Raw genomic sequence first — 14,443 nt, 5'->3', positions numbered from 1 at the left:
AAGGAGAAAAGAGATTTATCACCTAGATGGAGATCATTTAAAAGTCCTACATAAAACAGACACAAACAGCACCAGACTGTACTATCTGCAGAATACACTTCAAATTAAAACTCTTTTTCAACCTTCTTTGTCTTTTTAAAGGTTCCATATTGTACTCCTTGGACTTTTTTTAGAGTTTTATTTTAGGTGTTGATGTCCTCCAGAATATATATTTCTGGTATAAGTAACAAAAACCATCTGGGTGTGTTTTATCTCGAACAAGTACATTTTGGCCTGCCTAATTACGATTCATGATTCTCTCTCTTCTTATTGGCCTGTTTTTTTCTGAGTGCCGCACGAGCAGGACAGTCAAACGTAAAGACGTCACAATTATGTCACAGAACTTGCTGGATGCAAATCAAAGGCAAGACTGGAAGCGGCCCATTCAAAACAATGCAGATTAGTCTACGTAATCAACGTAACCCAGCTTCAAATTAGAAATATGATCGCATACCCGATGCCACTACCATACAAAAAAAAAAAAAAACAACAGCTGTGTTCAAACACGATAAAAAGAGCAGACTGGACAGAAACAAACGTTTCTTGAGTTTGCACACTTCTTATCAGAAAAAAATGATAAAGTAGTGTTTTTTGTTATGTGTTAAAACTAAAGTTTTATTGCATCTCATGACTTTGTTGTCTATGAAATAATGTCTGTGTGGATGTGTGTAAAACAACAAACTGGCGATTTATATATAATCATGTGTATTTGTATATGCATGGTTGTGATAAGCAGGACTAGTGACTAGTTGCAGCTGGAATAATAATGTAGCTGCAAAAATGGTTGCCTGATGAAACTGAAATGTATACATCTTCATTACGACTAGATAGACACTGTGAGTTTGTCTTTACTATAACTTACAGGTCAGATGTGATTCACCTCACTGTAACAATCCTGTCAGATCTTCGGAGTGATCTGGTTTCTTTTAGTTAATGTTCCGTGTTGTCGCTCAGTAATGTCAGAGACGATGGGCGGCGCTCGGGTGACGACTGAAGGCCGTAACTGAGCACATCACATTTTAACGGAAGTCACAACATCTCGTGAAAAATCACAGCTACTTTATGCAGGCTGCATGCAGTTTACTGTGGACTGACCGTTTTGAAACTTATATTGTAGTTGCATAGTCGTAATAGCAATTGCATTATTTAAATACACAAATAGTATTTATAAATAGTGTAAATAAAATGCACTACTAATAGCTTTACAGTGCATTATGTATTCAGCCTCCATAGAAAATGTCACCAGGGTTTCTCTTACTATTGATATATGTTAATAATTATGCATTGGAAGTATAGTCTGCTGAACCCTCGTGTGTTTAAGCCAAAGCTCAGGCCATGAGTCATCACTATCTGCACACTGCTGCACATTTCAGGTGAAAGCTCTTCTATTGTCTGGCATTTATATTCATCCACAACTCAGAATCTATTTGTGTGACTGGCATATTCGACTTACAGACTCACAAATATTGTCATATATGACAGATGTTCCACCTCCAGCTCTTTGTGCTGCAGAAAAGAATCCAGACAGCTCTGTATCAGGACAAGCTTCAGAGCACCGTTTTGGTTTAGAATGAAGTTCTGGCCTGCGTGACAGTTTCTGGTATTGTTCTAGCTATATCTGTGGGCCGCCAGAGCACAGAGACACACAGGTGCTCTTTCAGACTGCTGACAGGGTCAATGCATTTTGAAATCGAAAAAGGTCATTGAGTTTGGGAAGAAAGTTGGCTCTGGCTGTAACTGGCCACCCGTCTGCAGACTCTGTTTAACAAAGCATGAATTTAAAGCGCAAGCTTGGATCAATAAGACAACTAAACATGGCATTTTAAGGATTTAAGCTGATATGCTTAAGGCACATGATTAGATGTCACACAAGTCGAATGTGAAGCATTCAAATACTAAAGCAAATGTTGTAAAGAGTACCCTGAACTGCTAAAGAGCTTATCTGCTATTTTAAGTGGGTCTTTAAGCTGGCAGTAAGTTAAAGAGCCTATATGCAACACTACTTATATTATAATATTTTAGTCAACATTTTGTCCACCAAAAACTAAAAAGTCTATTTTAGCTACTGTAGCTTTTAGTCTTATGTGGCTTACATATTCAAAAGTTAAATGAGTAAAAAGAGTAACAAAAGTAATAACAAGAGTAACAAAAAATAACAGTTCATGGTAAATAAACACGGACGGTCACATGATAAAGTGTTGATCGTTTTGACATCAGACGGACGGCCCTTTTGTGCTGCTAACTTAGCGCTTAGTCAAAGCGCTCCAACGGTTTTACAATGCTTTTTGAACGCAACGTAAACATACTAATTCAAGGTTGTCTGGCTGTTGTTGTGCAGCTGTTAAAAAACAAAACACCACAAAACAAGATTTCCATATTGTCACTTTTTAAAAATCTCTATTCCAACCTGATCTCCTCATTGATGGCATCCAGCTGTTCTTGTAGCATTAGGGCAAGCGTCTGGGCGTCCGAGTGCCCGCTGGGAGACAGCATGTCGGCTGAGCTGAATATGGTCTCACGGTCTTCATCGTCCAGGTCAGACAGCTCAGTGTCGCTTCCCATCAGGTGTGTACGGCTGGCTCGCAAGCTGGAGGGCTGAGAGCGATCCCAATCCTGCTCCACCATAGGCAGAATCTGAAAAAAAAGACATGGAACAGCGAGTTTACTAATCAGGTTTCCGGATATAAGTGTTTCAGTAAAGTCTGATTTACTATCAGCATTTGTGACGTGGATTAGAGAACCCGAAACTTACAATGAACACATCCAACGAGGCAAAAGAAAAGAAAAGGGAGAAATTAGTTTACATGGCTAAGGCTTGTCAGTGACTACAGTTATACCAGTACAGGGCATATTACAAATTTTGACTTATGACAGTGACAGATGGCGCTGTACAGTAGGTGTGATATTCACACCTTGGTGGGTTCATCCCTGAGTGCCACCAGACGACCTTTCTGAGCCCGTCGTATGACCCCTGTGGAGGAGTAGTGATCTCCTTGACCTTCCACCACTGAGAAGCGCAGGTCTGTGGCACTGCCAACATGAGACCTAAGACCAGGTCAACAGAGAGAGGCTGATAAAGAGTCTTACTTAGCACAACACTTTTAATGAGCCAATAAAAACAGGGCTTATTATATTAAAAAAATCTGGATGTCACCTAGGATGTGTTCCGTCTCCAAATGCCCCGCTCCTGCGCTTCAGATGATCGAGTTCAGCCCGTAGCTTCTCAATCTCCCCAATTAGCCTCTCCTACACAACCAAAACCACTCGATTAGTAAAGTCTATCCTTATTAGGAAAACCGCTTTTATAAATGAATTAGGATCAAAATAAGATCATAATAATAATTTTGAAACTGATTTTTTCAAATAAATTAATACTTGGTTCCTCAAAGATGCATTAAATTAAATACAGACATCTATAATGTCGAAATATATCTATTTTTGTCTAAATGCTGTTCTTTGGAACTTTCTTTCCATCAAAGAATCCTGAAAAATATTAACACAAAAACAATAGGCAGGCCCATTGATAAGAAGAAATGCATCTTTAGCTGCTGAAAATTCAGTTTTACCATCTCAGAAATAAACTACATTTAAAACAATATACTAAAATACAAAAATATAAAAATAAACAAATACATTTAAAAACAAAATCTTACCTAACTTAAAATGTTAGTTTATGTAGATATTATAAAAAGGATAGGATGTACAAAGGATAAAAGTAACTTTAAAAGCAAAAGTAAACAAAACAAACAAAAAAAATATTTAATAAAACCAAAAGAAATGGAGACCATCTATAGGACACCTCTTCATACACACACAGACACACACACACACACACACACACACACACACACACTTTGGCTGTTGCTCATGTTCTGCATATATCTGTGTGATATTAATGAACAGTTCTACTGTACCTTTGTGTGATGGAACTCTTCCATTTGTTTTTGAGAATTCTCCAGGTCATGGATGAGTGCATTCTTGATGGGGAAAAAAGACAAAGTGGCAAAGTTGAGAATAAGCTTTAAGCAGCACAGTGTGCCAAAGACCTGTACATGTCCCTTCACAGCTTTTCATTTAAGCAGAACAAAGGATCTTTATACCTATGTTATCCCACAAGCAAGTTCCAGACACTTTAAAATGAAGGTAGATTAAATGTACAAAAATATTAATATTAAATTATTCCCATTAATTAATGCAGTAATTAAACAATATATAATGTCCTATAAAATAATAAAGGAATTAAAAGAGTTTCTTAAGATAAATGTGCATTAAGAAAAATCTACCTAATTAAAATTTATTATAATAGATTTATTAATAGTAGATTTCAATTTTTTTTAAGATCTTATTTTTCTTACCCTATTTTAATTGTTCATTATGAAATAAAAAAAGCAGCAATAAAGTAATCTTTGCCGATGCTTAACAAAAATATTAAAATTATAATTAAAAATGATTTTCTTTTAACATAAAAATGTTAAATAACAGAACAAAAAAAGGATAATATTTAATGCTTAATGTTTCTTATGAAATAAACTCTTAAGATTAAGATTAAAATCTTTCGCTATCTTTTTTTTCTTTTGCTGCAGAGCATGCAAATCTGAGATCTGAGGCATGGAAAATCAGTCAGACCCGTGTGTCAGTTTGTTCTGGGTGTTTGCGTCAATGCTCTTTTAAGCATCTTCTGATCAAATGGTCAAATGTGTCCAGTAGTATGTGCAGGTGGGTATCGTAAACCCTGTACCTTGTCCTCCAGCGCAGCCATGCGCTCCTTGAGGTGCAGCTGAAGCCGTTCATTAGACTCTGTGAGAAGACGGTCAACAGTGTCAGACAGACGCTTATTATGCTCCTCGTTCATCTTCTCTCTCTGTCGAGCCTGAGAAAGAGTGATAGCAAACAGAGAAGATAAAAGGAAGAAAAAAGGGAAGTATATAACAAAATCTTTTTTTTAAAGAGTATAACTAGACTGGAATTTGCTTTCCCTGATAATCTACACACAGTAGAACCAATAGAGGGCAGTATTACACCCTGAAGCACTGTCATCACATTCTAAGAGTTGTAAGTCAGGTCCATGATATTAAAACACATAGCTACCTCTGAGAGTTCACATTCTTCTTCAGCATTTACAACAAATTTCTCACATATTTCTAAGGGTGTCCGGTGTGCATTTTGTGATAATCCCTCAAGAAAATGAATAATGGCAGTCCTTGTAGCTGAACGCCGGGGTGAAGACTTTTAAACACAGCTGCGGTGGGATATGGGCACTCAGTTGCCTGGCAACAAAAACTTAATTTTCTTTTGGTGGCAACGGTCTTTAAAATGTAGTCAACACAGAGAATTGTGACTGTCAGGAAAGAATGGGAGCTCAAGCCCAGTTTGAGGTGTAAGCATCAAGGTTTAATTAAGGCTGAAGGAGGATAAGGACTCTCTTTGACTGCTTTAAGTCATTACAACCATCAGCTCACACGCAGGAGGAAATTAACCATGCATGAATTATTCAAAATCCAAATATAGCAGCCAATTACAGCTCTGTTCTCACTGGGGGTGGGGAAATTCAGCTGCAAGATGGGCTAAAAAAATGTCCCATATTCTCAGAGCAGCAGCATGTGTGTTTGTGTGTGTGTGTGAGCGTGTTTGTACAGGAGTGCTAGCCTATCGATCTTTGTTTGCCTCTGTTGTGCATGTAAAAAAACAGAAGAAGACACAAAGCGGCACAGGCTAATCAGAGTGGTCAGGCCGCAGAGTCCCCACAGTGAGGTCAAACACACCGCCTGCAGGCCTGGTCAAGACCTATTGTGCAACAGGTAACACATCTTCCTTAACACACACACACACACACACACAGACAGAAACACACATTGGAGCATATACTTAAATAAAAACAACTACCTTGAAACCTCAACATTTAATAAACATTATCATTAAATGAAAATAGTATACATGTCCATTGACTTTTATTGTGTTGTTGTAAAAAGTGTATGTTTATAAAAAAATGTTTTTAAAAATATTTTATATTAAAACAAATTATACCATTATATTATATTATACTATAAAAATATTAATTGATTAAAAATATATTTAGAATCCATTGCGGTAACACACTATATGAATATATATTTTAATCTTTGTTAATATTAGTTAATAAAGGTCAAATAAAAAATACCTTTTTTTAAATAATGCATTAGTAGATGTTGAAATTAATACATAGTAACCTCAGATTAATGAATAGTCATTCTCTAGCTTGCCATACAGGTTTATGTTAACTAACAGAACTAATGTTAAACCAGATGTAACTATTATGAAGTGTGATCTATTAGTGTGCGTAATACTAACCGCCAGGGACAATATCATCACAACATCATTTACTGTCTTTATTTACTTTCATCTGGAATCATCTGATGTGGGTTATTTCAAGTTGTATGGAGGCACTGTGGCCGAGCATCTGAACATTCGCACATACTCGCAAAAAAACTAAAAAAAAAACACTGGTTATAAGCGTTCATTCTTATGTGCACTTAAATCAAAATCACACTCACGCACAGCGTACTGAACCAAAGCCGCTCTCACACTCCCTCACATCTCAACTTTCATTCAGTGACAAACTCTGCATCCCTTTTTGTTTCTGTGTCATGACCCCTCCCAATCAGTCCTCACCCTTCCCAGCTCTTGGTTCTTCTCTTCTAGCTGGGCCTCCAGTTGGCGCAGACGCTCCTCGATGTTGCCATGTCTCTCTTCCGCCTACAGGGAACACTGACATTAGTATAAAGAGCAACAGCAGGACTAAAACCTTGACAGATTAGACACTTCACATTTTACAAAAAAAAGAGAGATTGATTTATTGGTCACAGAAACATGCTTCCCAAATCTGTTTTCAAAAACCACATTTAAAATGAAAAAAAGGGTATGAGACATCAAAGTATGTTGCTGTATTATTCAGCTTCTCTACAGCCCAGTGATGGCATATAAATAAGATCTCAGGAAGGAGGAAGTCTGCATCTGGTTTAAGGCCAGCCGTGGTTCTGCATTATTCGAAGCAGGAGGTGTGTGACAGGATGCCACTGACTGAGAATGACAAAAGTTGCCATTTTTAATTAACTACATTAGCGAGACTATAAACAAAACCCCACTGCTTCTCTGCCACTCTGACAAGACATTTGGCTGCCTCTGAAAAACACTGTCATCCACAATTTCAGCTGATGTTCAGATGAAACGTGACTCCTACAGAGTGAGGATTATCTAAACTGGCAAGAGAAGGAAGCCTGTAGAAGAGAAATATCTGCTCTACCTGATGGCTGAAGCAACGGGGTGCTTTGTTATATACAGTACAGCTGTATTTTGTATTGCCTTTTTTGACACAAATTTACATGAGCTCCATGTAAATTTGTGTCAGAAAGCATCTTGCCTGACACTAGACCTCACTAAGACTTTTTTTTTCTTTAATAAGTGATCCTAAACTTGTGCTGCTTCAATTAAAATTTTACTTTGGACATCAGGGGCCAGTTGCATAAACTCTTTACACCGTCTTTAGAAGTTAGTCATGTTATTTATTTTCCCTCAAGACTTTTATAAATTCATCTATTAAAAGGCAGATTGGTCTTATTTGTTTTATAAAAGTAAGACTGGTTACCGCTTAGCAACTGACCAAAAATCTGTTATTAAAAATCTCTTATAAAACGGGTATTTTTGATACTCATCCAAGTTTGATGCTGTTGTTTACTTTGTGCAACCTTATAAAATATATATATATATAATATATTATACCTTTAACTTAAAAAAACCCAAAAAACAAAATGAAAATTAAATTAATTTAAATTGAATTTTTTTGTTGAAATTGAAGTTAGAAATAAAATAACACCATATATAATATAATATGGGGTGTATTTATTATACCGCACATACTTATTGCATATGTCTATTGTTTGGCTCAATAAATACATCTGCCTAATTTGCAATTTGACTTTTTTTTTTGTCCAGTTGGAATACACCTGCAACCCAAAATTGGGACTTGTCCCATCACAGAACTTTAAGATGTTTCTCTAAATCATCTCTCAGTGGGCTAAAAAGTCTTTAGAACAGCTTTTGTTGTTTATCTCATATCTAATCCTACTGTGTAATCTTTTCATGTCAGTTTCCGCCCTTCTTTAAGTTATCGTTTTGTTTCATCACCATCTCAGAGGGCATTTTCCTGACAGAAAATAATCGTATGAACTGGCTCTCTCGTTTTTTTTTCCTGCTACTGTTGTCTGAAGGAGTGACTGAGTACTTGCCTTGGTGAGGGCGGCTACTCTCTGGGCCAGTTCAGCCTCCACCTCGGGCAGAGTCTCTGCTTTCCTCATGGTCTGCTGTAGCCGTTGTTCTGCCAACTCCAGCAATTCTTGGAGGTGTCTCACCTTCTCCTCGCTCTGATAAAAAAGACACGGTGCATGCAAACAGCATAAAAATAAGACAAACAGAGGGTGTACATACATGTAGACACCCCCATTTTAGACGAACACACAGACATCGAGGTACAAAGGTAAGACTCACACAAGGTTACAAGGTACTCAAAACACACAAATGAACGAAAAAATACCACACATTTAAAAAAGGAAGCACACATACAACACAAAATAAATAAGTGCACATAAAAACAAACCACCAGTGTACAAACACACACAAAATACATACACACAACAAAGTTCAAAATTTAGATTATATGCTACTGTATAAAAGTTCGGGGTCATTAAGATATTTATGTTTTTGGAGAAAGTCTCACCAAGTGCTCAGCAAGGTTGCATTTATTTCATCATGTTCACAAATGAAAATAACTGCTTTCTGTTATAATCTATCTTAAATGTTATTTATTTCTCAGATGGCAACTTTCTGCATCCATCTTTGGCACCAAATGATTCTTCAGGAATCATTTTAAATGTAACGCAATATCCAACGCAAATTTGTTACATAAGAAACGTTTCTTAATATTGTCAATGTTGGCAACAGTTAATAGTTTTGTGGAAACTGTGTTAACTTTTTGTTTCAGAATTTTCTGATGAATAAAAGGTTGATAAGAACCACATTCAATTGAAGTAGAAATACTTGAAAAATTAATGAAAATGTAATTTTTCTTCTTTAAAAAAACGACAAAAAAAACCAATCCTACTGACCCCAAACTTTTTAAGGCTAGTGTACATCGATCCCTGTAATATCCGAGTGATGTAATGCAGTTTTTCATTAAACAGGGCCGCTGTGAATATTCACATGGCCTGGGAAAACATTGTTTTTTTTTTGCCCAATTCTCCCTGGACCTAATAAATGGGCTAGGACCCAAAGCAACGTTCCTGGTTGGCGGTTCCTGGTCCTCTGACGACATCCCTGCCTTGAGCGCAAAAGCACAAAACACATGCTGTCTATACAAGAGCAGATGTCTTGATTTAGCCATCTCTTTTGAGATATTTATATCCACTGCATTCATAGCACTCGGTCCAAACTGGCATCAACATCAATGCAGTTGGGAATCCTCTTTCTTTCTCCAGCTGATGGATCTGGATATTAAAACAATCGGGCAGTACCTGCTTCCTCTTCTCAGTATGCTGAAGGATTCCAGCATGAGCCGACTGCTTTAGGGCTAATTAAACCCCCTCTGACTAACATGCGCCCTTCATATGCACAGGCACAGATGGAACATGACTCTCAACTGCATTATTGGACATCAACCAGCACTGACCTACAGCGCGCATACTTCAGATGAACTTCAAATCAGCACAGGCCTGATTCAAGGTTGGCGTACCTGTCGGTAAAGTGAGTCCTTGGTGGCCAGCTCGTTCTCTAGCTTGTCGTTCAGGTCATGGATTGAGGTGGTTTCTCTCTGGGCAGCAAGGTAACGCTTTTCTAATGTTGTGATTCTCTCCTCCATGTCCTCCTTCTGTGCCATCGCCTGTCGAACAGGCACATAGTAAGAGAAAACAAAAACCCTACAACAACTACATTACTTTGTGACAAAACCAGTAGCATAAGTATACTTGCAGCAACAGCCAACAACACACTGTATGGGTCAAAATGATAGATTTTTCTTTTATCCCCAAAACCATTGGAATATTAAGTAAAGATCATGTACCATGAAGATATTTTGTACATTTCCTATCGTAAATATATTAAAGCTTCATTTTAGCAATATGCATTGCTAAGAACTTCATTTGGACAACTTTAAAGGTGATTTTCTCAATATTTAGAAATTTTGGCACTCTCCTCTTTTTTGTTGCATCTCAAACAAATATGGTCCTATCCTAACAAACTGTACATCAATAGAAAACTGATTTATAAATCTAAATTTCCTAAAATCTACCCTTAGGATTTTTTGTGATCCAGGGTCCCTTGGGGTTGCAAAGTAAATTATATTTTTTCGGAGAATAGCTCCTTTCAATCCCCTAAAAATTTTGACCTTGCCAAGGAATGAGTCATAATTGCATTATTTGCAACCTTCTGTCTTTCAGCAAAAATAAAGCTGTTGAAAAATGTCCTCAATGCCTGATGTATTATCTTCCCTGAGACAAGCCCTCATTGCTCTGTCCCCATTCTGTCCCTTTCCTCTCTCCCCAATCATTCTAACCTCGCGTATGTCCCTCTGGTGCTTGGCGCTCAGCTCCTCGCTCTTCAGTAGGTCTTTGCGGGCGGTAGCCAGTTCCGTCTCAAGCTCAGACATTCGATTGGTCAGGCCGCTGATCCTATCTCTGTTCTGGGTCAGCTCCTTATTGGCCTTATCCAGGAGTTCCTGCAGCTCCAGACACCTGCTGGTGTCGTCATGGGCATCGATGGAGCCATTGGGAAGCCTCTGTCACAAACACAAATATACGTTAGAGATGCAATGGAGACCTAGTTGAAGAACTTTCAAACTTGTTTATCGGTCCCCTGATTTCCACTTAGGTTTCCAAATGAGCTTCTGAATGCCAAAATAAACTTCTAAATAATTTTAAAAGAGGCAAAATATGCTGAGTCAAAGTCTAAAGAACACACTCAGCAAGTTCAAAAGCTTGACTGCAATTATGGCCTCAGGAGTTCAGAGGTTCTCTCGCATGCATCACATCGTGACCGTGCATTTCATCCATCTACTTTATACAGCCGAGCAAATTAAAACGTCCAGCCTAGTGATTCTGCAGGGCTTCAAATTCAAGGCTGGAAACAAAAAAAATAAACCCGGATTAGATGTCTGCTTTCTCAAAAGTGAAACGTCCAGTTCAGGGCTGACAGGAGAATTCCATTGAGGCTTATTTAATGAGGGCACATGGGGGTGGACGACTCTATATCACTACTGTAAAGCTGAGAAAAGAAATTTTACAGAGGCCTTTCTGAAGTGTTTTTGGCCATATTTGTTTGTGGATGTCAGTAATGCTGATTGGCACTGATGTGCTTCTCGGCATTAAACTGAATTACATGCTGTTAATTAAATAATTCTTCAGAGAGAGCTCAGAGTTTCAGAAGCACAGCAGGCAGTTCGCCAAAGACAACTCATTTATAATTTCTTGTCTCTCACATTTTATAACCCCTTATTTACCCCTTATATTTACATTTGTAATTGCTCAAAATATACTAATTTAATACACTGCCACTTAAACCCCCTTTGTCATTAAAGTCATATAATAATAATTCTACTATTACAAACCAAATGTTATTAAAACAATTAGATTTTACTTACCTTTATCTATAAATCAAAATACTTTTGTCTATAACTTTAAAGTTTATTTGTGCTTCAAATAGCTGTAAAAATATTTTCAAATATTTAAAACAATTCTAATGTCTGTATGGACTTTTCATTACTTCTACATGAAAAGTCCACACGGTCCAAAATGCCTATTCTTAAAAAACGCCCTCATATGCTATGATCATTGACTTTCATAGCTTTATCAGAAATTTTGCAGAACCCTCTCAGTCACTACTGGGAGTCTGCTGGAAAACCCATGTTAGCCTTTGACAGGCTAAACTTTGTTTCAAGTATTTGATGAGCGATGAACCACAGGGACTATCAGCCATATTTCTGCCCTCCAGGGAGGCTTGAGCCAGTTCTCCAGAGAGACACACAGTCTGGACCAAGTCTGCTGTCTCTGGCAATCTACTTCTGTCTGCTTTCATCCTCTCCATCCAGCTCTATATGATTCACTGTTACCAATCACACATGCAGTTTGAATTCAACGATAAATTTACATAAATTTAAGACATTTCTGTTAAAGTTGTACATTTCACAAAAAAGTATGTTTGAGAAAAGCCTGCGGGCGTTTTCATGATCTTCCTCTGAAGGTGTAATATTATGAAATGCAACTTTTCAGATGCTAAAAACACCCAGGAGAAACCCACCAAAACATGTTTTGCTCTGGTTCAATTAAAATACAATTGCAGAAATTATAATAGCAGCAATCAGAGTTATTCTTTCCTTACTTTTGGAGAAAAAATATTTTTCAGTCCAGATTTCCTAACATCTTAATATCTAACAGTGATAATCTAAAATAAACTCAGAAAAGACAGAACATGAATGACATCTGGAGGAGCTCTATTAATAAATGGCACAAGTAGAGAACTTCACACACACACACACACACACACACACACACACACACACACACACACACACACACAGAGAGAGAATGCTGAAGAGACACAGTGAAGTATCAAACAGTCAGCAGGGCAATGCTCTTCCTCATTAGGAGCAGTTTTAGCTACTGTTTCAGATTCAGTAACGTTATAGAAAAATGCTGACACACAACACTGACTGTCAAGCAATCAAAAATCAACTCCTTAAAGATTTTTTTTTAATTTTCATTATTCGGAATCTGTTATGTATAAGCTCATCCAAATGCTAATAAAAATATTCTACACGTCCTAGCAAATATATACAAATTTAATACATTTAAATCTATCCACAACCTCCTCTTTTAACAGGTAACCCATTAACATCAAAAGAAGAGCATGATCAATAAGCCTTTATAGGATGAATAGTTGAAACAGCATCCGATCTGAATACTTTTTTTTTTTTTAATTGAACATGCATATGGATGTATCGTTCACTATACGCTCTATAACAAGCATTTTGAAAACACAGAAAATACATTTTCTTTTCATGCTGACTTAAAGACAGACTGAACGGCAATCTAATATCTGCTCCCGAACTAATTTTGTATACTAATGAGCAAATCGATATTGCTGCATTGAAAAAAAATCTCTCACTACAGAAAATCAATCAATAGCATTTCACATACATAAATAAAAGATAAGGTGATATTTAAACAATGAACCGCAGGATCAAAGATTAAGAGCGATTCACAATTCTCCTATTGACCAGACTCCTGTTGGCTTGCTGACTGCTAGAAGTGAGTCACACTCAGAGACAGGAGACAATTTAGCAGCCTGTGCTGAAGGTTGAAGGGCAAAAGCACTTGGCGCATAATCAATGCAGTTTATTTCTCAGTAGCGAAGAAAATACCATCTGTGAGAGAGGTATTAGAGCAGGAGGGATCCCTTTTGGACCAGTGCCTCAGAAATAAACAGTTGCAAGGTAAAGTAATGATAAAGCCTATGGGGTCATACACTAATGTTTTAACATCTCTTATGCTCAGCAAAGCTGCATTCATTTTTGCAAACAGTAAAAACAGTAATTCTGTGGAATACTATAGCTAAAAACCTTTTAGTAAAATGTTATAAGATTTTATTGGTTTCTGTGACGGCAAAGCTTAATTTTCAGAAGGCATTACTCCCATCTTCAGTTTCAAATCATTCTAATATGCTGATTCCCCGCTTAAGAAACATTTCTTATTGTTATAAAGGTTGAAAACTGTGTGGCGGCTGTGATATATTTTTCAGTATTCTTTTATAAAAAGAAAGTTTTATTTGAAACAGAATAATCTTTGTAATTATTAGTATTATTTGTGTTATTCATATATCATAAAAGTATTGTTTCTTTCCAACCTGAACAAGTAAGTAAATAAATAAATAAATCCAAACTTTCGAGCAATAGTTTACTTTGGCATGACATTTGCGTTGTGTCAGAACTGAACATTGTAAATTACAGAATAATGTACGGTATGTCCCGATAAGGATTCAGCTTTAAAATTAGCTTTTCATTTTACATTTTTCTTCTCATACATTTTTTTTTATTAAGTTCCACAAAAATATATATCTTCATGATATGACCCTAAAGGCGAGACACTGCAGGTGAATAGGATTTTAAAAAAAATCGTAATTATCGTTTCAATTACCTAGTAGACTGATTACATTTAGACTGATTACATCTGTATTACACGTTTTCTACAAATGTTAGGTTTAAATATACAAATGAGTCATTATTTAATGAAATGAATAAATTTGCATACATTTCTAGTACAAAAAATATAAAAACAGAGGCGGTACATAGAGGGGCTACAATAATGTACAGTATTTGAAAAATAAT

At 36.8% G+C, this 14,443-nt stretch overlaps 1 protein-coding gene across 13 annotated transcripts in view; it reads right to left on the bottom strand.

The window, feature by feature from the left end:
* Positions 1 to 14,443, bottom strand: part of ppfia4 (PTPRF interacting protein alpha 4) — an 85,701-nt gene that overhangs the window by 18,854 nt on the left and 52,404 nt on the right. For 7 of the 13 annotated variants that reach the window (XM_043252138.1, XM_043252139.1, XM_043252140.1 and 4 more), the window contains exons 6-14: positions 10,619 to 10,840; positions 9,800 to 9,946; positions 8,301 to 8,435; positions 6,688 to 6,771; positions 4,778 to 4,909; positions 3,954 to 4,016; positions 3,194 to 3,285; positions 2,952 to 3,084; positions 2,447 to 2,673 (exon numbers count right to left, since the gene is read on the bottom strand). In XM_043252138.1, the coding sequence (XP_043108073.1) occupies positions 2,447 to 2,673; positions 2,952 to 3,084; positions 3,194 to 3,285; positions 3,954 to 4,016; positions 4,778 to 4,909; positions 6,688 to 6,771; positions 8,301 to 8,435; positions 9,800 to 9,946; positions 10,619 to 10,840 (1,235 nt within the window). The remainder of the gene's footprint in view (positions 1 to 2,446; positions 2,674 to 2,951; positions 3,085 to 3,193; positions 3,286 to 3,953; positions 4,017 to 4,777; positions 4,910 to 6,687; positions 6,772 to 8,300; positions 8,436 to 9,799; positions 9,947 to 10,618; positions 10,841 to 14,443) is intronic. The other 6 variants (XM_043252143.1, XM_043252149.1, XM_043252150.1 and 3 more) reach the window with 3 other exon arrangements.

The sequence above is a fragment of the Puntigrus tetrazona genome, chromosome 11 (genome assembly GCF_018831695.1).
Source record: "Puntigrus tetrazona isolate hp1 chromosome 11, ASM1883169v1, whole genome shotgun sequence".
NCBI classification, from domain to species: Eukaryota; Metazoa; Chordata; class Actinopteri; order Cypriniformes; family Cyprinidae; genus Puntigrus; species Puntigrus tetrazona.
This window is presented reverse-complemented; position numbering and strand designations above follow the sequence as displayed.